This window comes from Acanthochromis polyacanthus, chromosome 11, assembly GCF_021347895.1.
Source record: "Acanthochromis polyacanthus isolate Apoly-LR-REF ecotype Palm Island chromosome 11, KAUST_Apoly_ChrSc, whole genome shotgun sequence".
In the NCBI taxonomy this organism is placed as follows: Eukaryota; Metazoa; Chordata; class Actinopteri; family Pomacentridae; genus Acanthochromis; species Acanthochromis polyacanthus.
This window is the reverse complement of record NC_067123.1, coordinates 26,964,677-26,985,884: the sequence shown is the minus strand read 5'-3', so window position 1 is coordinate 26,985,884 and position 21,208 is coordinate 26,964,677. Positions and strand designations below refer to the sequence as shown.

The window sequence follows — 21,208 nt, the reverse complement described above, 5'->3', positions numbered from 1 at the left end:
GGGAACCCTCACTCCTGCCTGGAACCCCCACCCCTGCCTGGAACCCCTACTCCTGCCTGGATTCTCCACTCCTGCCTGGATTCCCCACTCCTGCCTGGATTGCCCACTCCTGCCTGGACCCCCACTCCTGCCTGGACCCCCACTCCTGCCTGGATTCCCCCACTCCTGCCTGGACCCCCCATTCCTGCCTGGACCCCCCACTCCTGCCTAGGCCCCCCACTCCTGCCTGGACCCCCCACTCCTGCCCCCTGGCTTTCTCCGTCCGCCATTATCACTCCCTCCAATAAACCATTTACACCTCCTCAGGTCTTTGATGTGTGGCTCTCTGCTCGGGTCCACCAACTCTGATTCGTGACACAGACTTTAATCTTTATTCCACTTTGATATCAAAGGCAGAATTGCTAATGTGGGAGGAATGGAAGGAAGAGGGGGAGAGGTAGAAAGAGGAGGGGGAGTAATGGGCAAATAATTGAGGAATATAGTTTCCAAAGCTGTGTTATTTTTTTGTGAAGCTGAGAGACGTATTCAAGTCTGGAGATCAAACGGCGTGCAGCTTTTTATGTTCTCAGACCACAGTGAATGAAGAAGTTGAGGTTTCCCGCGGCGGCCTGCTCTCTGTCATCCAAAGAACAGCTTTCCTCTCTCTCTCTCTCTCTCTCTCTCTCTCTCCCTCTCTCTCTCCCTCTCCCATTCTGTCTACCTCTTCTTCCTTCCTTCTCTACTGTCCCTCCAGGCTTTGCCATTAAGCTGCTGTGTCAGTCTCTAGAAGTCAGTCTGGACTTTGCTTGGTTCAGTGGTAGCAGTTCAAGTCTCCTAAGCGGCATGCAGATAAAATCTTCTGCTGTGACAGTTAGAATGGCACACTGTTAAAGCAGTCCGCCATGTAGGTCTGTACTTCTACCTTTTACTTCAGTGTGAGAAAGAACCACAAGACTAGCCTTGAGAAAACATCAGATGAATCGCTGAAGAACTGACTCAGTCATATTCTGTAGCCGTTTAAGTGTCAGGTGTTTAACAGAACATAAAGTCTGCTGTGTGTAAAATTTGACAGATCATTAACAAGGGTGTATCCTAGAGGAAATGACACATTTTCTCATCTATGATCTCACTCAGACATTTGCACGTAGATTGGAGGCATCTGCCCAGGCAAGGCAAGATCACAGTCGGCCTAATCTGACTCACTTTTGCTGAGCAGCGTTATTCCAACCGCACACATCCTGTTCCTTCCTCGATCCACTCTTATTTGCCAACTGACAACTTGTAAACAAGCTTGGTGAAAGAGGCTGTTCAACACCCACTTTTACCTCAAATCCACTTCTCATCCCTCTCATTCCTTGCTTTGGCAGGTCGGTCATTTAGGTTTGTTTGGAGTAATAACACAGCTTGGAGAGGTTTTAGTTCACTGAAAGCACTGAATGTGACCTCATGAAGGTGTACCTTTCATGCTTTCCTCTTTATTAATGTTCCATGTTGGACCCTTCATGTGTTGCTCTGCACAGACGAGTAATTGTTTTAGAGCGAACGTACAGTAATGAAGCTTTTTGCAGCTTCTTGAGTAAGCTATGTTATCGGCCACTTGGGGGCAACAGAAACAAACTGTGAACACAACATTGACATAATTGCACTTCTTCAATATGATTAATATGTTAGCAAATCCTTCCCCATTTATAGATCTTCCACATACAGGGCAAGCTTGTCATTTCTTTTTGCCTCACATCTGAGCTCCATTTTCAATGCATACTATATGTAAGCTGCTGCTGTTTAGTGCTGGACAGACAGCACACATAGGTAGCATTTCAATGGCTTTTCTGCGGAACTTTGCCGCCTGCCATTTCCTGGAAAACCGGATAAAAAAATGAGCTGAAAGTAACCAGAAAACTACACAGTGCTGACTGTAACTCTGAAGTTGGGGAAAACTTGTAAAGTTCAGACAGAACAACATGTCCATCACCCAGATGTTTCAAAGGGCTCCGCTATTTTTCAGAGAACATGTGCACCTTGTGCTGCTCGCGAAGACAACAGCGCCGATCCATGTGTCAGTTTTGATTTATTTGCTCTGGATAGGCTCTGTTTAAGGAGCCTGGCCTCTGCCGCCTCGCAGCATCACGCCATCCTCCCCCACAGCTACTCCAGTATCCAAGGATGTGTCTCATTCTCGTGTCTGTGGTGTAAGTTTTATTCCTCTCTAACTCTCATATTCCTCCCACCAATCCTCCCGTCCCCTCCAGCTGCCAAGTGGAGACAAAGAAGCTGCTTCAGCCCGTCTTTTGGTCTGGTGATTATCTAAGCGAGGGCCCATCAATCTAAACTAACTCCAGACTCTCAAGAATGTCCCCTTCTTCTGGCTGCCAGGTCTGAGATAAACACATATCTGATCTTGAGAATCACCCCTTAATGAACCATTAGATGCATGTGGACTGATGGAGCCTCCGTCCCAAACTAGGCTCCACTATGCCGCATACGCCTATATAATCAGATTAAAGCCCCGAGTACAGATCCCACGATTCAAAAACGGCAAAAAATACTTCATGAGCATTTCTTTATTTCCACCTAATTTCAGCCATTTGCTACATAATGCAAAATGAGACGGTTATTATTGCGTCTAGTCTCGCAAAGGTTGAATGTGCTGTTTTATTGGCTCTTGGCAGGACTGCAGGAATTCCATGAGGCAGGTGAATGAGGAAATGGAGTTCATTCAACACTACACAATTATCTGAATGTTTGTTGTCATTAAATGCTTTCTTGATTTTTTCCCTCCCTCTTCTTTGTGACGAACAGTGCTCTAGCTTGACATTCTGGGGAGCAGACCAGACACTTTTACAGCCCATTAAGCATACATTTGTGCTGATATTTTTGTGCGTGCACTGGTTACAGATGTGCCAGTGATTCCTTTGCACTAAATTCAATCAGAATATACAGACTCTCATATAGCATGCAGACATTAAAGAAGACTTTAAAAGTAATTTCCACATTATATAAGATTGCAGAATTGTTAGCTTTCTATCCCTCTCAACTGTCCCAGACTGACAATGTTGACTGACGCTGCCTTTGATCTTCATCATTATATATTGTCTCGTAGCAACTGGAACATTCCATTGTGTCTCTCTGATCACCTCCTGATGACTGGGCCTAGAAGATAAGAGAGGAAGAATGAGGAGATCTGGTTTTAATATAAAAAGAAGCCCTGATGAAATCAATCACACAAAAGGGAACTGAACAGGGAGTCACCCTGATCGCGATTAGTGTCAAGAGAGTGGAGAGGTGTTGACAGCGCAGGAGGAAGGTCAGAAGGAGAAACAGTAGAAGGGGTGAGACAGAGGCAAGAAGGAAAAAAAAAATCTTTTTCTCGTCTGCATCGTAAGTTCTCAGGGAGGAAATATTGAGTTAACCCTTGTATCTTCGAGACACGTTTTTTCTGTCTTTCTCTAAATGTGGGTTGATTTATTCCCTTCTCCCATTCCCTGATTCACCTCCCACACTTCATGGACCAGCATCTACACTTTCCCTCGTGTCCCTCATTCACCTCAGTTCAGTTTAGCAAACTGGATAACGCATGTGACATGACAGACGAGAGGGACGGCCGGCATAGTTGCACTGTGACGTTGCTGTCACTGCAACACAGCTATGTGGTGTGGCAAAAACAAGCAAGCGAGCTGCCATTCTCACAGAAAGTTCATTACCAGAGAGCTGAAATGCTGCTTCATTTTTTAAACCCCGCTGCTGTTTTATTGGCTGTAGTCTTTCTGTTTTCTTGGCACGGCTGCAGATCTGCATCTTATTTAGCCACTTTTTTGTTTCCTCCTCTTCAGCGTGTGAAGTGTGATTGTTGAAACAAGACGCAGTGCTTCTGGCAAACTGGCACAGCTCAGTCTCCTTTCCTTCCTTGATATTTAACTACACATGTATGTAGAGCCAAACTGGATCACAAGAAAATTAGCAAACAGCACGCCCAATGTGTCTTCTGTCTTAAATCAGGTATACTTCAGCTAATGACTACAAATAATCTAAATATGATTTAATGAACTTCTTGGCTGTTGCTTCCGTTTTATCTTGGATGTTTATTGTCATGAAGTTGCCAAGTTTACATGTCGGTCTGTTTCTAATTGACTGACCTGCAGAGCACTGTATACTTCCTTGAGGAAATGTCTGTGAAGTAGCTGCTGATGGTATTTTAAAGGCTGAAAGGTAATATAATCTGAGCCAGACACCTCAACTGCCCTTATTATTTGTTATTATTATGCTACTATTCTTTTTAGGTTTATTTTATTCATTACTGCATTTGTTGCAAGTTGTAAATCACAATATACACCAATCAGTCACAACATTAAAGGCACTGACAGAATCATTTTATTGCAATGCAATATTCAACTGGAAAACTTTGGGTCTTGGCGATCGTGAATGATACTTGGACTCCTGATAGCAGCAGTGTCCCCCAGCAAAACTATACACGCTTTACAGCTTTGTGACTCTATGCTGTAGGGCTCCACGGACATGTTCCTTGATTAGAATATGGACATTGTTTCTTTTCAGTCAATCCATTGTACACTGTCCTGCTGCAATAAATACCATAGATTGTATATAAGAGATGGATGTAGCGACCCTTATGTCACCCTCTGGTTTGTGGACCAAGGCTTTGAAGCTTTCAGTACGGAATTTGTCTAAGAATTACCATCTTGTCCCTTACTAACCAGACATAACAAGTAACAGGTAGATCTGACGGTAGTGACCTGTGAATCACAAGATTAAAACATACCCTGCTTTATCACCTGTTTTCTCCTAAACAGTGTGTCCATATTTAATAAATAAACACTGTGCTTTACTCAGAAACTCTTGAAACTAAAGATCGAAACCATGAATTTATTAGGAAGATCTTGACATAGGTAACAAATCAAGGGAGAATAAGGGTCATTTTCCTTTAGACTTCAATACAATCAGATATATTTTTGCAACCAGAAAGGTCGCCCCCTGCTGGCTGTTGGAAAGAATGCAAGATTAAAACACTTCTGTGATGACTTCAGACCTGAAGGATGTGTTCATCTTTTATATACAGTCAGTAGTAAATACTAATTTGAGCAACAACTATATATTAATCTGCTACTAAATATAGTCCACAAAATACTATTTATTATCAGAAGTTATATTTGTTTTAAAGAGAAGAACCAATGATTGTGCCAAATACGCAGTAAATGTTTTGTACATGACAGTACAACTTGCAGACACGCCTTTACTCTGCTTGAGGTTGTCGCAGTGTGAAATCACAAACTAAATGAGACATCTAGTAAGACGCAGTAGTGTGAAATAGGACCTGGCAACATCCCAGCCCTCCACTTGTCATCCTCCCCTCCTGAGTTTTCCCAGAGCTCCTAATGCCATCTGGTCTGACCTGTGTTGCTCTCTGGTGGCTCTTATAGCCTTCATATTGCCTGGCCTCGAGCCACTGTACACTACTCCAGTGGGACATATCACATGATTTTTTTCACAGTTTTTACATGGCTCAGTGTGTGCTTTTCAGCAGTCAAATAGCTTCTTTTATGCGTTTCATACTAGAAAAGCAGACTGATTATGACTGCACAGATGTAGCCACAGTAAAAATCTCACTTATCACATGCTTGCACTCCCGACACCGAACTGTAGTTTCAACAGCTCTGCAGGAAACTCCTTGGAAAGTCCTGAAAAATGACAGCATTAAAAGTGAGCGATGACTTGCTTCTAACGTTCATTCCTCCCTGCAAACCGGCTTTTTAAATCTTTTTCTTTGTTTTTGCTGAATCTTAGATTTGCACCGTCTGTACAACGATGCAGGCAGAACATGTCCACACACACACACACACACACACACACACACACACACACACACACACACACACACACACTATATGCACACATACACACCAACGCACACACACAGAGCCATGTTTATACAGCCCAGCAGTAGATTTTGGGAGGTGTGAGGCCAGAACTGGCAGGGTCTTCTTACGCAGCCAGCAGTCTTAGCCAGCAGCTAATAAAGACGTGCATTGATCCTGATGGGTGGGGTGGGCTTCAGCAAGGACCACAGTCAGAGGGGGCTATGCGCTGTACACTGGTGGTCTGGTTAATATGCATACATGCGTGTGTGTGTGTGTGTGTGTGTGTGTGTGTGAGAAGTGCTCTGTGGGTTCTTTTTCAGTTGGCTAAGTTTGAAGCCTGAAACAACCAGTTGGGGTCAGCGGTGTTTTAAGTGAGTGATCAATCAACCAGGGGCCAATGAATTGTTAATGGTGCTCAACTGGGATTCAAACCGTCTAATGAATATCCCTTAAAAACGTGTGGGTGGGTGAGCGAACAAGTGATTTCTGAGCAGAGAGATTTAGCAGATTTCCCTTCGTCCTCTTGAGTTCGGTTCCAAATAGCGTTCCGCGTATTATCTTTACTCGGGCAGTTAGATGAATATGTGAGCTGATCCATCAAAACCTCACGACAGTAAATCTTATAGGAACACTGCAAAGCACTAACACTCTATGCTAATAGCAGCATAACTGTGATGGTGTGCATGGTGTCAGATAAGAGCTCGCTCAATATTTCACTTTGTATCATCCCAACGCTCCTTCTTATCTGCTGACACCTCCTCACACTGTCACGGAGCAACAACAGCAGTAGTTCACTTGCTGGCCTATTTTCTGGTGGTTGTATTTTTTTAAACTCACAATCCACTCAGTCGTTCCTTTTTATTATTGACTGTCAAGAGGAATTTGTCTCCTTTTTGGCCTAAGCTTAAAGAAACAGAGAAACCTGCTGTTACTCAAATGTAGTGGTTTTCTTGTGCCATTTACTGTGTCATTTTCTTCAACTGTGTTTATTTTGATTCTCTTTTTATGGTAGAACTATGCAAGTTTTGGAAGACTAATACAATCGTCTCTCTTTTTTTTAAATGAAAGGGAGATTTTATAAGAAATAACATGCACATACTGTTTTTGTTGCTATAACTTCCCTCACTCCAGAGTGACCATTAACTTATGGTAGCTAACATAAATAGTTCTGTTTCTGACATTATTAGGTCAGTTTGCTAGCTTAAGTACTGGTTCTTCTCTAATGGTACCGCTGTTACACTTCATTTTGGTATGACACCAATAAAAGTAGTAAACACACTTCCTCATCAGAAGATTTCTTTGCTTCTTGTCACTGAATGTTTATTAGGTTGTCTGATGATGGTGATGTGTCTTTTAATAGAACTAATTCAAGAACATTTTTGGAAATAAATGGAAGGTAGTGTCCACAGATATGGACCCGTACCCGTAGCCTGTGGGCTACGGATACGGCACTTTCCATTTGCCAGACAGATACGGACCCGTACGCAAGTCTCGCAAGTCAAGAAGCTGCTAACCACTGCAAACTGTTGAAAGGTAAGTAAAGGTTAAGGTTAGGGTTAGTGTTAGGGTCAGGTTTAGGGTCCGTACCTGTAGTACCGATGCTACGGGTCCAAACCGCTAGCGTCTACCGGGAGTCACGTGACCAGATCTCACGTATCTCATGGCAAATGGCAAGTGCCATATCCGTAGTCCACAGGCTACGGGTACGGGTCCGTACCTCTAGCAACAACCTAAATGGAAAGTCAATGTGCTATTATCTTGATATTTTACATGTTCCTGCTGTGCATGCTAGGCTGTAGTGTGAATATATTCAATACGTAGATATGACCTTCTGTGGATGAAAGAAAGACAGTCCTTCCAGTGGTAATCAGTGGACACGAAAAGTAGTGTCCTAACAGCAACTAAGCATCAGTGGCTTTTGCAGCTGTCTACACATATGTTCGCAAGGTAGTACATAATACTTTGTATAACTTTCTGGTCCACTTGGAGTTCCATACATGAACAGTAGATTGGTGTGTGCATATTCTGTGCTTTCACTAGAGCTGGTCTGAATAGCAATTTCTGGGCTCCGGATATTTGACATCAGAGTTGGTAGGTCTGAGTGATACAGCCAGCCAACTGGCCAATCAAAAGTAACACTGACCCCAGAGGTCATTGCAGTCCACAAGACTGCTTAATGACCTCTGGGGTCAGTGTTACTTTTGATTGGTAGGTCTGAGAGATACAGTCAGCCAACTGGCCAATCAAAAGTAACACTGACCCCAGAGGTCATTGCAGTCCACAAGACTGCTTAATGATGGTAAAGCAGCTACTTGGTGGAGGCGATGACGACAGTATTCCGAGTATTCGGACCTCAAAATTAACATTAGATACTAACACAACAACTGAATATTCGGATATTCAGGTCCAGCCCTAGCTTCCACACTACTGGCGAGCTTGTGCACCAGTTGTAGTCCTTGTAGCATAGATGCTGCACATTCTGTTCACACTGTACATGGATGTCAAGATAGGGGGACTCCAGTGGATTTTTGCATACTCATGGAAAGTTTAACTCTAACCTTAAGATAGCCGTTACTGCTAATACTAACTATACAAAGTTTTTTTGAAGGTAAAAACTCTCAGATCACTCACTACCTATTTGTCTTTGGAATTCTTGCCGGTAAAAACAGATCATTAGGAAAGTTCAAACCCCAGTAGCTGGCACCAGAGGCTTTGGTCCGACACAATGCCCGACCCTGAAGGAGGTACAAGCTAGGTTGAACTGACGTATGAAAATGTGGAGGAGTATTTTTAAAACCTTTGAGCCTTCGGTCTTATTCACTTACATGCTAACCACAAAATTCATCAGTGTGGATCCAGCAGAAATCATGCAGCTCAAACTATGGCTTTACAAATTGCTGGGTTAGATATTTCACATTGGAGTAGGACTCCAAACAACACTATAGTAGAATTTCTGTCTTCCTGGTTTATTGTCCTCTTTCTGGTTGTCTGTCGTGCTGCCTGTGCCAGAGAAGCCCATTCAGATGGAGCTCAGTCAGTCTATAGTGCAGTAGCCTCCAGCACGGAGGCATTTCAACTCCTTCAGGGGGATTTGACCAAGATTTCCTGCCCCTTATTAAATTATAATCTCCCTTCTACCTCTCCTTCTCTCTCTCTCTCCCTCCTTCCCTCCTTTTGGGACAGAAAAACAGGCCTCCCTCTCTGTTTTGCTGCCAAACGATGTGTGTGTTTGTGTGTGCGGTACACGTGCATGTGTGAAGCCATTTCAGCTGCCAGCGGAAGGAGTGTGTGCGATGATTGGCAGGGCACACATCTGAAGTAGGTCAACAGGGAGATCAAGAGCTAAAGCTTTAACTTTCCCTTTTTCATTTCTCTCCTCCATCTTTGTGTTTGTCTTTCTGCCATTTGTAATGACTTCATGTCTCCTTCATGGCTACTTGTTTTCTCCTCCCCTTCTGTTGCTTCGATCTCGTGAATGTTCACGAGACGCTTTTTTCTTTCTTTTTCTTCCCTCTCTCTTCGACCCTTGACACAAGTTTCAGTCTCCTTCCATCGCCAGGGATAGCATTTGAAAACGTGATCTGTAATAGTTCAGTGTTTTCATGGACTGTCAAACTATGGAATCCTTTGATAGAAACAGACTACTAGAGGATTTTTCTGGGCTTTTCCTTCCTGGAAGTTAGCCCCAGCTACGTGCAGCTTGGGATTTTTCCCGTCCTGGCAAAAAAGAATGGAACAATTGATGGCGTGTGATTGTTCCGGGTTTCGCCCCCTCATTTCAGGGCCCCAGAACATTTCTCACCTTCAGAGTGCTGAATCTTAAATAGACCCATGTGCTCCCTCTCCACATGGGCTTTGACTCCTCGCCACAACCAGCTTTCACTTTGGATGAACTGCCACCATGAATATTTTGATTCGCAGTCAGGAAATAATGAAGCTGTGTTGCAAAAAGTACACTGCAAAACTCGTTATAGGTCAAATTATGAATCATTTGCCCGGTGGCTTGTTTTGAGCCCTTTGCTTTGTCTCAGCTTTGTCAGTTTTCTTTGCATTTACTGATCTGTACGTTTCAAAGGCGCCATTCTGGCAGGAGGAAAGCCACCCACCCAGTGAAGGGAACAAGGTAGCAGCTGCTTGGAGACATGGCACAGAAACAGGAGACATAACACAGACCCAGCCCATACTGACTCGCGCATCTAATCCTTGAACCTGCTCAACACCATCCTGTCTGAACAAATGACTGTTCACTAAACCCTGCCCCTGAACAGCGATGTGACAGGTTAGCAGATGTAGCTTTTTCCATATGCTGGAAATGCTTGGGTCTGAAATGCATGAGGCAGAAAGCAGAAGGAGGATGGTGTCATTTTTATAGACTTTAGAATAAGAAAAACACAAGTTTAAAACTATATAACAAAGTGTAAGGGAGTGATTGTAATGTTTACCTATGCTGATATAAGCAAAAACTAAAAAATAGCGGAACATTTAAGCCAATGTTGAAGTGCCAAAGACCGCAGTTCCTAAAATGACCACATGAGGCTGGCTTCGTTAGCGAGTCCATCCCCATAGACCCTTATGTTAAAATGTCCAACGTTACAGCAGAAACAAACATGTTTGCAGCCTTGTTTACAAAATTCTTTATGTCTCTTTAGTTAATTTTTCCTTTAACAAGAACTGACGTTACGGCGTGTTTGTGCATACATACAATCCATGCTAAAGCCTAATCGTTCCTGTAGAATAGCTTTATTTTCAATCTTTTAGCATGCCAGCACTAATTATGTACGTCCTAAAAGAGTTCTACAGAGTTCTGGTTTTTAAACAAGTCAGCTGGAAACATTAAAAAGTCAGCTGGCATTGGACTTTTCAACCACCTCGCTAAGTTCAAAAATTACCTCCTGCTAGCCAGATCCAGCTAATCGGGTTCAACCAATAAAGTCTGTAATCATCGGCTAGAGACGAGGAGCTGCTGTTTTTAACTTTTGTGTGAAACAGAAGATTCATTGCTTAAAAAAATTACACAGACTTTTTAGTGATAAAACTGTTTGATTGTAAACTGCGTAATACTCCAAACAGTCACCCCTTTTATCCTATTTGCTCTTTCCTGTCCTTCTCCCCACACCTTCACCGTTCCAAATTAACAGCAGGGACAGAATCGCTGTGCTTGGTCTTGCTTTGGCAGCGAACAATAAAAGTATTCACACCAGCAATGGACAGCACAGAGAGGCTTAAGGAAGAGAGAAAGGGGAGTGGGAGAGGGAGAGAAAAGAGCTGAGTTTGCCAGTTGAGAGGCAGAGAGAGACAGAGCCATCATTCTGATTTACAGGAGATTATATTACTAGGTGTCCTCAAAGTTTTCCCTCTGAGGTGAGGTCATCTCCACAGTGCCCTCTCACACACAATTCCCTTTATGGCTATACATTCCAATCATAAATCTCTATCTTTGTATAGATTTCTCATTTTTCGCACGACGAGAAAAACCAAAGCCACTAATGTGAGTCTTTGAGAAGATGGGAGTGTGCTCTCGGTGACCTGCCTTGCTGCATTGAAAAGCAGAACATTTATTGCACTGGAAAGGTGGTAGCAGACCACGCTTTATGAGATTATTTGTTTTACTCTTTCCTCTCGATTACCTAATCAGGTGCTCGTATTGAGTTTAGGTGCACCAGTGGGGCAGGCAGAAATGTATATCTGTGTCTGCCCACAGATTCTCGCTTTCTCCATTTCGCGGCTCCCCCCCGTGCTGTAACCCGCTTCTTCGCAGGTTGGGGGTGAGTTTGGATGTTTTGCAAAATCCCCCTCTGCTCAGCCCTGATCATAAATAAAACACCGAAAGATGAGGTGATAGATTGTGGTTCGGTGCAGCAGCAGGGGGTCAGTCTGGTTTCTGTATTGTAACGGATGCCTTTTCACTTGGCTGTTCCTGCGAGGGCCTGAAGCGCAAATAAGGTTTCCTTGTAAAACTCACATGCAACCGTGCATGTGAGAGGTCCTGCAGCTTAATAATTCCGCGACTAATTAGCCCCACTTTGGCTGCTTCAACTTTTGCCCTCCCGAGTACACACACACACAAACACTTTCATATGCTCAATGCATCATCCCCCGTTTTATGATTAGCATGTCTGCTTCTGCACTCAGATAAGTGCCCAGGGGTACTAAACGTGTTCCTCCTAATGAAATCATCAAGAAATGAAAACCCTCTCTCTCTGACCTCCTGACTCCTCTCCCGTCCCTACCACCTGTCTCTCTCTCTCTCTCCCCACACTTTACACGACCTACACCCTCCATTTCCTTTTACTCTCACTTGCTCCCTCTTTAAGCAATCCATCAACATAAACTCACTCTTCTCAGCTCTTTTCTCGCCCGCTTCATGCTTCAGGGATGCTAGGAAAACACAGCCCTGCTCCACAGGTACCATTTCCTTAAATTGATGAGGCTCCTCTCTTTTCCTGCACCTCTTCTTTGAATATTAGAAGTGTTTTTTTTTCCCCTCCAGAAGCAAGTGAAGCTGTTTTCAAGCCTGTCTTCAGTTCATCCTGAATGATTGATTGTCGTCTTCTACTTTGCTTTTTCTCGTAAACATTGAGACGGTTCATGCTGTTAAAAGGGAATCTGACGGTTGTAGTAGAATACAACAAGCATAAGACATGACAGACAGACAGGTGACAGACTAACTTTAAATGTGATTGTACTGAGCAGGAAAAAGTGTGAGTGTTCTTTGTGTCATCCACAGGGCATTAACACATCATCGTTATTAGTGCCGAGAGAGAAAGATTGATGATTTAAGTGTGTCAATGGCCATGTTTCCATAATGGATTTTTGTACGTGTTTTGAAGTAGCGTGTCAGAAAAAGTTAGAAAAAACTAGCTCTACATAGATTTTCCCCTTGCCTGAGGTGGATTTTGACTTGGATGAAAAGATTCACGTGCCTAATGAGAAGTGGAAAGACCTTTTGCGAATAGGTTCTGACATAGCAAACATTTTACGCACATGGCAGGTCAGCTGTTACTGCTTGTTTAGTTGTCTTCGTCTCCAGGCAGCGTGAAACATGTCTAATATCAGCTGACATGAAAGAATAATTACAAGTTTCCTGACTGAAAATAATTCCTGGAGACGTCTATGTATTTTTCTCTGATAGATGGCCAAATGTTTTTCTTTGTTTCTCCCTCTTTAGCAGTTTTTTTTTTCAGTGATACATGCTGTGCATTCCAAATTGCAAGGTTTTTATGTTTACTTTCAATATGTACTACAGCTACAGTAGCTTACAAAGTACATACTGTTGCATTCATCATAATACTGTGCATTAAGCTCTGACTTCCACATACAGTACCGTTCAAAAGTTTGCGGTCACTTAGAAATGTCCTTATTTTTTAAAGAAAAGCATTTTTTTCAATGAAGATTAATCAGGAATACAGTCCTGGATATTGTTAATGTGGTAAACGACTTTTCTAGCTGGAAATGGCTGATTTTTAATGGAATATCTACATAAAGGTACAGAGGAACATTTCCTGCAACCATCACTCCTCTGTTCTAATGCCACATTGTGTTAGCTAGTGGTGTTGATGATGAGAATACCATTGTGCAATTATGTTAGCACATGAATAAAAGTATGGGTTTTTATGGAAAACATGAAAACTGTTTGGGTGACCCTAAACTTTTGAATGGTAGTGTAAGTCCATGAAATCACCTGACTGTGTGTTCTCAAGCAAGACACTGTGATATATGTGATGTGTCTTACTCTATGCAGAAGATTGTGGGTCAAAACAGCCAGAGAAGCGTGTTGGCCTGCATACTGTAAGATGCAACCAGATGTAGCAAGACATCCTGGTGTTTCTGGCATACAGAATTTGACATACTCTGAATTGGGGTATACTAAATCTTTTTCTGGCATACTATGGCACCATGTGCACTGGAATGCACTCCTGGTTTTGTTTCCAGCTTCTTCTACTCTGTTTATTACAGCCATTTTTATTAAAGGCTAATGTAGGCTGTACTGCCCCCTTCTGACAACACTACATAGCTGAGTTTACTGGGTCCAAAGCATGGGCGCCTCCAGGAAGCCACAACTGATTTTCAAGAATTTTGTTATGCTGTTATTGTGAAGGAGCTGTTTGAAAATGATCTCAATTAAGGTATGATTTACATCGGTTTGTTATTTCACAGTTAACATTAGTAGTTATCTGAAATACGTAGACTAATACGACTGCTGTTAACATTTTGGTTATTCGTGTGACAAGTGATCAGAATAATCCAGGAGAAGAGAAGCTGTAGTGTGCTTGAGGGGAAAGAGTTCACCCGTAGGCAAGACATCCAGAGTTTATTTTGGATTTCAATACTGAAAGTTCAGCCCGTGTGTGAAGATAATTTATCTAACTACAGTCAATTATGGTACAATAAAATGTGTTTTCATTGCTTCCCATTGCTGTATTTTGATAGTTACTTTATTGATTAGAGAGGTCATGTTCTGTAATGCATCCATACGCACATTAATGTCATTGCTGCAAATATCCTGCTGTGAAACTGAAGAATGTCCCTCATAAAAACACTTGATATGACAGAGAAAGATTTTAACTTCACCAAATGTGTGAGCAGTAAAATAATATCCAGCTGTGATGAAGCTCAGGATTGTATAACGAATGATTTAACTGCAGATTAAAAGCTGACTCTGTGTGAGACAGTTCACCAGTGTTATTTATGGTTAGACCCTGATCGATCCTGTTTAGTCGAGGTTAATTTGTATTTATAAGTAATTAGTGAAGTTACTGCTCTTTCGCTTTAAAGATATTTATGTGGATGGTGCTGCTGTCCGATGCTGCATTCACAAAGGAAAATGCTCAAAGTCTGTGGGTACAAATGCACATGGCCTATCAGATGTGGCGTGACCATTGAAATTTCAACCCTCTTTTAGAGGTGCCTCTGCCCCGAAGCAGAGAATGGAAATAGGCCTAATTTGCCATTCAGTCTGTATATTTTAGAGTTACACTGTATACATTATATTGTAAATGTATAGTCACGTACAGGTGAATCAGCATAAATAGTGTACGTCATGTCTCGACATTAACAACAATCATTTACACTGTTTCTAATGACTGGTCTGTGCTTAACTTGTGATTCAGTGGAAACACAAATAAGAGAACACTGAAGCTTTCACTGTGATGTTTCAGATGGTACTTTTTTTTTCCTCCTCAGAAGCAACAAAACAAAACGTTAAATACACTTCCCAGCTGGTTGCAACTAAGCACCAGATGTTAATGTCTCATTATGTATGCATTAGCCTTGTGGTCACTTTTATATACACACATGGCTGTGCTATGTGAACAGCCTTTTCAGTGCTTATTTACACAGTAATGCAGTGTGCGTTCAAAGCCACCAATAACTGTGACCGCTACTCAAATATTACGCTTCAGCGTGCTGCTTGGTCTGGTGTAGGGATTACTTCATTTCAAGGAAGGTGATTCTCTAAATATAACCTGGGCATGCTCAATTTCTGCAACCCTTCATACACACACACACACACACACACACACCTGGACATAATAAGGGCTGTGTTGTGTAACTGCTGTGCTCACTTTCTCCACTGCCTATCCCTCAATCTCTTATGTATGTTCAAACCAAGGTAAACACACAGATTAAAGGTCAATGGAGTTGCCTACGTAGCATTTTGGACTGTTTGTCTATGTTTGAAGGCTTTTCTTGACATCTACAGGTGCTTGTCTTTGTTTCTACAAATCTGTAAAATCCGTTAATACTCATATGTCTAGACTGCAGACAGAATAATAAACCACAGAAGTGTAAACTGAATTCAAAAGTCTGCCTTTCTTCCTCTCTGGTGCTTGAAATTCATTCTCTCCTGTGAAAGTTGCCAGAATTTTCTTGCTAAATCCCCAAGCAGGGAGTTTGGTGAAGGAAGACGGTTGTGGTTAAATAACAGCTGGAAAGACATGTGGGTTCATGGTTGGAGTTAGGAGGGTTATGGCCGTGGTTGTGGTTAAGGTTTGTCAAAATTGGATGAATCAGCTAAAAAAATCTGGTCAGGTTTTAAGTGCAATTCTCTGTGAGGCCTGTGGTTGCAACCAAACTATTTAACCACCGTGGTCCTCGGTTGTTGTTGAACCATTTGGTGTTTTTCGTGAAAGCTGGCATTACAGAGCACAGGATGTCGAGGTGATGATTCCTCCACTCAAGGAGCGGCTCAAATGTTCACCACAAAAACAACCGCCCCCTCTTCCCTCCATGACACCGAATCCTCACACTCGGTGCACCTATAATCGCTCTGTGGCACGTGGTTTAGGAAATGTCTGGTAGTCTGGATCCACACATGGACAGCTTAAGGGGAATGGAGGCAGAACACCTTCAAGCTCACCTCCCCGGCGCTGTTGATTTCATTAGCGGGAGACAGAGCAGTTAGGGAAGTGTGTGCTTGGCTTGCTCTCAGCGGGGTTGTCTGCGTCTCTTCTGCTTGTCTGAGGAGGCCACTTGAGATGCTGCTGAGCCTGGGTTTGGAAGCTGTCGAGTCGGCTTTGGCCGCCCGAAGCCTTCGCAGATTAGTGTTTGGGCCCTGTTTAAGTGGCATCCAACACATGTTCAAGAAAGCTGATGACTGCGAGTTTCAGATGACCAGGTGGTTTGGAGACAGATGTGAGAGTGGGATGTCTGTCAAGTTTCTTATGTCTACTTGCCAGCATGGACACCAACATAATAACACTGCAAACATTGTTTCAGTTAAACAGTGCAGTAACTTGTTAATGAAAATAGAAACTGCGTCTCAAGATTTCTCCAGTTGTTTCCTGAGATAGTTTGCATGCTGGAGCACTTTTGCAATGTCTGTCCAGGAAATTCTGCAGTGACAAGGATCTTTGGATGGCCTTTTTTCATCTTCTTGTTTGGAAAATCCTAATGTTCAGGTGCAGTTTTTCAAGAATATGCTTCATCTGCAAAGTATCACTGAAAGAGACTTCAATCTATTCAGGCAAACTACAGACCAAAGAATCTTGCAATTATGAGTACTTTCTCATAATTTTGAGTTAATATACAACAGATTATTGGTTCCATTCATGAAAGTAAATGCTGGAAATTGTTGCATGTTTTGACATATATGAACAAGAAACCACTTGAGCCTCTTTGAAACACTGTCTTCAGATGAAGATGGTTTATTGGAATGTTACCAGAAGGAAAATTCACTTTTTAGCCATTTATTCAGCAAAAATGTTAATAAATGCAAATAATGTTTTGAAGTAAGTTAAAAGTAAGTGGTTTGAGAAATTAGTAATACCGCCTTTAGCAGAAAAAACTTCTTGCAGGAAATTTGCATAATTTTCTACCAGTCAGCTTTTCCTGCAAAATTCCTTCATTTGCACTGCTGCCGCTTTAGAATAATCTGTTTCTGAAAGCGATGACAGACAACAAGCGTGTCGTTCATCTAATCTTAATCATACGTTGAGCAACATTTCCTCAGCTGACCTGCAGTTCATGTGTAAAAGGTCAATGGTCAAAAAAGCACATTATATGCACACGAGTATTTGCCTTGCATGGTTAACATAAACTTATACATAAAAAGGTAAGTTGTGATTAAATGTGATTAAATGTTGATTACATGAGTTATAATTAAATGCAATTAATAGCTGATTGAATGTGATAGGATATTATTACATGTGATAAGAATATTTCCAACATTGGCTTCACTTTTCAGACCCAGAGGCTACATTCATCTTTTATATCTAGTAGCAGACAGTGTAACTCAGTGAATCCAGGGCAACATTATATTTGCTAAGAATCCATTTACACAAGTTAAAGTTTGAACGTTAAATTTAATTTTTGCTCAATTACAATCATTTAATTGAATTTATATTTAAGGTTTTAATTATTACTCTGCAAGATCATTTAATCTGGATTCGTAATTGTAAAATCTTAACTGAGAGTAAGTCATAATGATGACATATGGAAGCTCCTTTTTGTTCATCTTTTTTCATTTATGTTAATGTAATGCACTTCCATACAAATCAACTAGTGTTGGAACAACTACAAAGTGACACAAAATGAATACAGTGAGATGCAAAACAGCCAAAAAGAACTACAAAAGGACTTCACACACCAGGTTTCTAATACTCCGTGCATGGATGTTTGTGTGATAGGAGCTCAGTGTCTGTAAATGACAATGACAAAGTTGTACAATGGAGTTAGTGATTCCATTTCACCCACAACAGTCCGACTGTCTCTTATTTCCTCATTAATGATATTTTTCTGTTCTTCTGTTTCTTTCTTTGTGTATTTTTGGATCTGTTACTGTAATGTGTGTACTGATTTTTTTCCCCAGTTAAATCTGTTTTATATAAAGCGTCACTCTGGCTGCCAAGCGAAGCTTTTTCACTGTAACTTTGGATGCAGCTCATGTTTACTAAAAGAGCCTTTGATTCATCGTTAGCTCCTCTCCCCTTTCAGACCATGGGTTTTGTTATGTCTTGTTTTGAATGGAATGATTTTATGTGAAAATGGGGCAACGTTAACGAGTTTGAGTGTTTTTGAGACACCCTGCAGAACCACTTAGCACAGGTATACTGTGTTCTCATGCATACCAAGAGTGTGTTTTCTTTTGTGGGTGTTCTTGTGTGCGAGAGCAGGCACGAGTCTCGGTCCAGCAGTGGCTCATGGTGGCCAGCCAGAGGGGGATTGCGTGAGACTTTTTTTTTTTTTTTTTGAAACAACGTCTGCAGAACTTTCCAATAAAAAGCACTTGATAAGCAGATTGTGAGGATCTGTGAGCTGCCTGTCTGTGACTGATCCCTGTTCATGCACCGCTTCTGTGTTTGGGTCCTGGTTGGGTTTGACGCCTGCAGAATGGTGGGCATCCAGAACCGCCTGCTAAATTACATCGGTCCCAAAACCACACACCCCCATACCAGACGAGCTTCCCTGCCAGCCAGCCAGAAAGTCGGCCAGCAACCAAACACTGCCCTACCAGTACTGTTCTCTCTTTCTCCCGTTCACTTCTCCTACCATCATTGCATTTCCTCACGAGGACTCCAACAACATACTGCTACATAAACAAGCACAAACCACAAATGCACATATTTTCTGACTAATATGAAAAACTAGCTGACGAGCACTTTGGTAAATGGCTTTAACACAACAATTTGACTATCTGGCTATATGTGGTTTCAAAACAATTACAGGCCAAGTTGTAAAACAGACATAAACTCAGCACATGTGGTGGCAATGAGAGCACCTTCTTCTAAGTGCTCGTGATTTAAAGTCTGCGGCGGACTCCCAGATTACTCCCAACCCTGCTGCCAATTAACTGCATTGTGTAATGTGATGTAATTTTCACATGAGAAAATGTCTGCTCATGTTGGTGTAACCGTGCCTCCGAATACACTGTCAGAGGGAACATTCTTCATGATGTTGCAATCCATATCTGGAGACAATGTCGAGCACATCACATGCATGCTGATAACAACAAGATGAACGTTATGTGGAGCGAGAGAGATTAGAGATGAATACAGATGATTATTTTTTGTGATTAGACGCAAGATGCTGCTGTTGTGCACAGACTGGGTGTTCAGAATGAGCATCAGAATTACTCTGTGTGGTAAATTCACGCTGCTTTAATGGATACCCCAATAAAAATAAAAGATCATTTTAAAAACTGGAACCTGTCAGAGTGACAAAGTGTTGTTGTTTCAGCTAAATATCACTCTTCCTTGTCTGGTGTACAGTTCTGTAAATCTATGATACAACTATCTATGAGTGAGATTGGCAAATTCCTCGCAGTTTAATGGAAAGAAACCTGGGACATATAAGTTTTTCATGGCAGAACTGGTAGAATTTCTGTTCTAACTAAAACCGTCTCCTGGTTGGCATTTAAAAGCGAAAGCTGGAATTACAGTTTGCATCCCACACATCGCTAAGTAGCGCCTGACAGTCATCAGTCCAAAGAGAGCTGAGGCAAACAGCTCAGCGGAGAGTTGGAGTGGAAATTTGTGCCATTTTCACACATCATTTCCCTGGTTGAAGCCAGTCCTGGACGTCTACAGTTGCTCACTTGCGATACACAAACACGCTAGCTGTCCACTGGTGGTTTCCTGTTCGCCCCTGACCATGGTTGTGAAAATATTTAGCAGGGGCGATGTGGTCATTTCTTCCCGAAGTAAATTAAAGTCAACAGAAATGCCTGTCAGAGTTATTAAGGGCCATCTAGAATAAACACTGGCCTAGCCAAGTGCTAACCACATACTGTACCTGTTTGCATCTGGTATTTGCACATGTAACATTTAAAGCTTTTATATGCCACCGGTGCTGCAGAAGGTGGCTCGCTTTAATATATCTGTGCTTAGTAGATCATGCAGTTATTTTTGTGTTAATAGATTTTATATTTGTCTGCGTCAGGACTTGTAGATATTAGAGAGAAAATGTGAGAGCAAATGTTTACAGAGGAAATTTGACCTTTGTGTTGTCCTGCGGGTCAAACAGACCCGTTTTAAAATTTGAAAATGTGGAAAAAATATATATTTTCACAGTGAAACTTCAAATGTCCATATTTTTGACATTTTTTGGGAAATTTTTGAACATTTTTTGGTGGAAAAAAAGAAATGTTAAAAATGTTTCTTAAGAACATTCACAAAAAAATCAACAAAAATCCAGCAAATTTCGCTGGATTTTGGTTGATTTTTTGTGAATGTTCTTAAAGAAAATATTAGAAGTTTTACTGATATATATGTAATCACTTTAGAATTTTTTAAGGATTTTTTTGGAAGATTTTTACTCATATTTTGAAAATATTTACAAGAATTTTATTGCCAAATTTGGGGGATTTTTTTTAAAAAATAAAATTTTTAAGGGAAACTTCTAAGGAATTGTTGGAATTCTCTTCCTGAAGGTTTTGCAAATTTTCAGAAATTTGGGGGATTTTTTTCAGACAAGGAACCTATTTTTTGGGGCCTGTAATTGAGGACAACAGGGAAATTAATATGCACGATATTGAACAATTCAACATTTCACAGAACTAAATTACCGTATGCACCATTATGGTTCCATAACCTGTTATCACTGTGTCTGAAAGTCACTAAAGTCCGTATTAACTGTCCTCTTTTTCTGTTCCCTCCAGATCTTTGTGTGTGACACCTAAAGCCTGGGATGCTAGTGACCATGCTGTTGGCTCCTGTCTGTGTGCTACTGATGCTTGGGGGGCGTGCTCTTGCTGGAGGCTATGCCCCCATACCACACATGAAGTATATGCAGCCCATGATGAAAGGGCCTATTGGACCTCCATTTCGGGAGGGCAAGGGACATTACGTCGGTGAGTAACCCCTCTGAATGGGATATATATGTTACCTTCATGTCTGCCTTGTGTAAGGTTTTGGCCTTATGAA

At 41.8% G+C, this 21,208-nt stretch overlaps 1 protein-coding gene across 1 annotated transcript in view; it reads left to right on the top strand.

Moving 5' to 3' along the window:
- The window catches only part of col8a2 (collagen, type VIII, alpha 2), a 58,170-nt gene that overhangs the window by 28,049 nt on the left and 8,913 nt on the right, over nt 1–21,208 (top strand). Inside the window, 1 exon segment of the mRNA XM_022194343.2 lies at nt 20,944–21,135. Within this exon segment, the coding sequence (XP_022050035.2) occupies nt 20,973–21,135 (163 nt within the window). The 5' untranslated portion in view covers nt 20,944–20,972.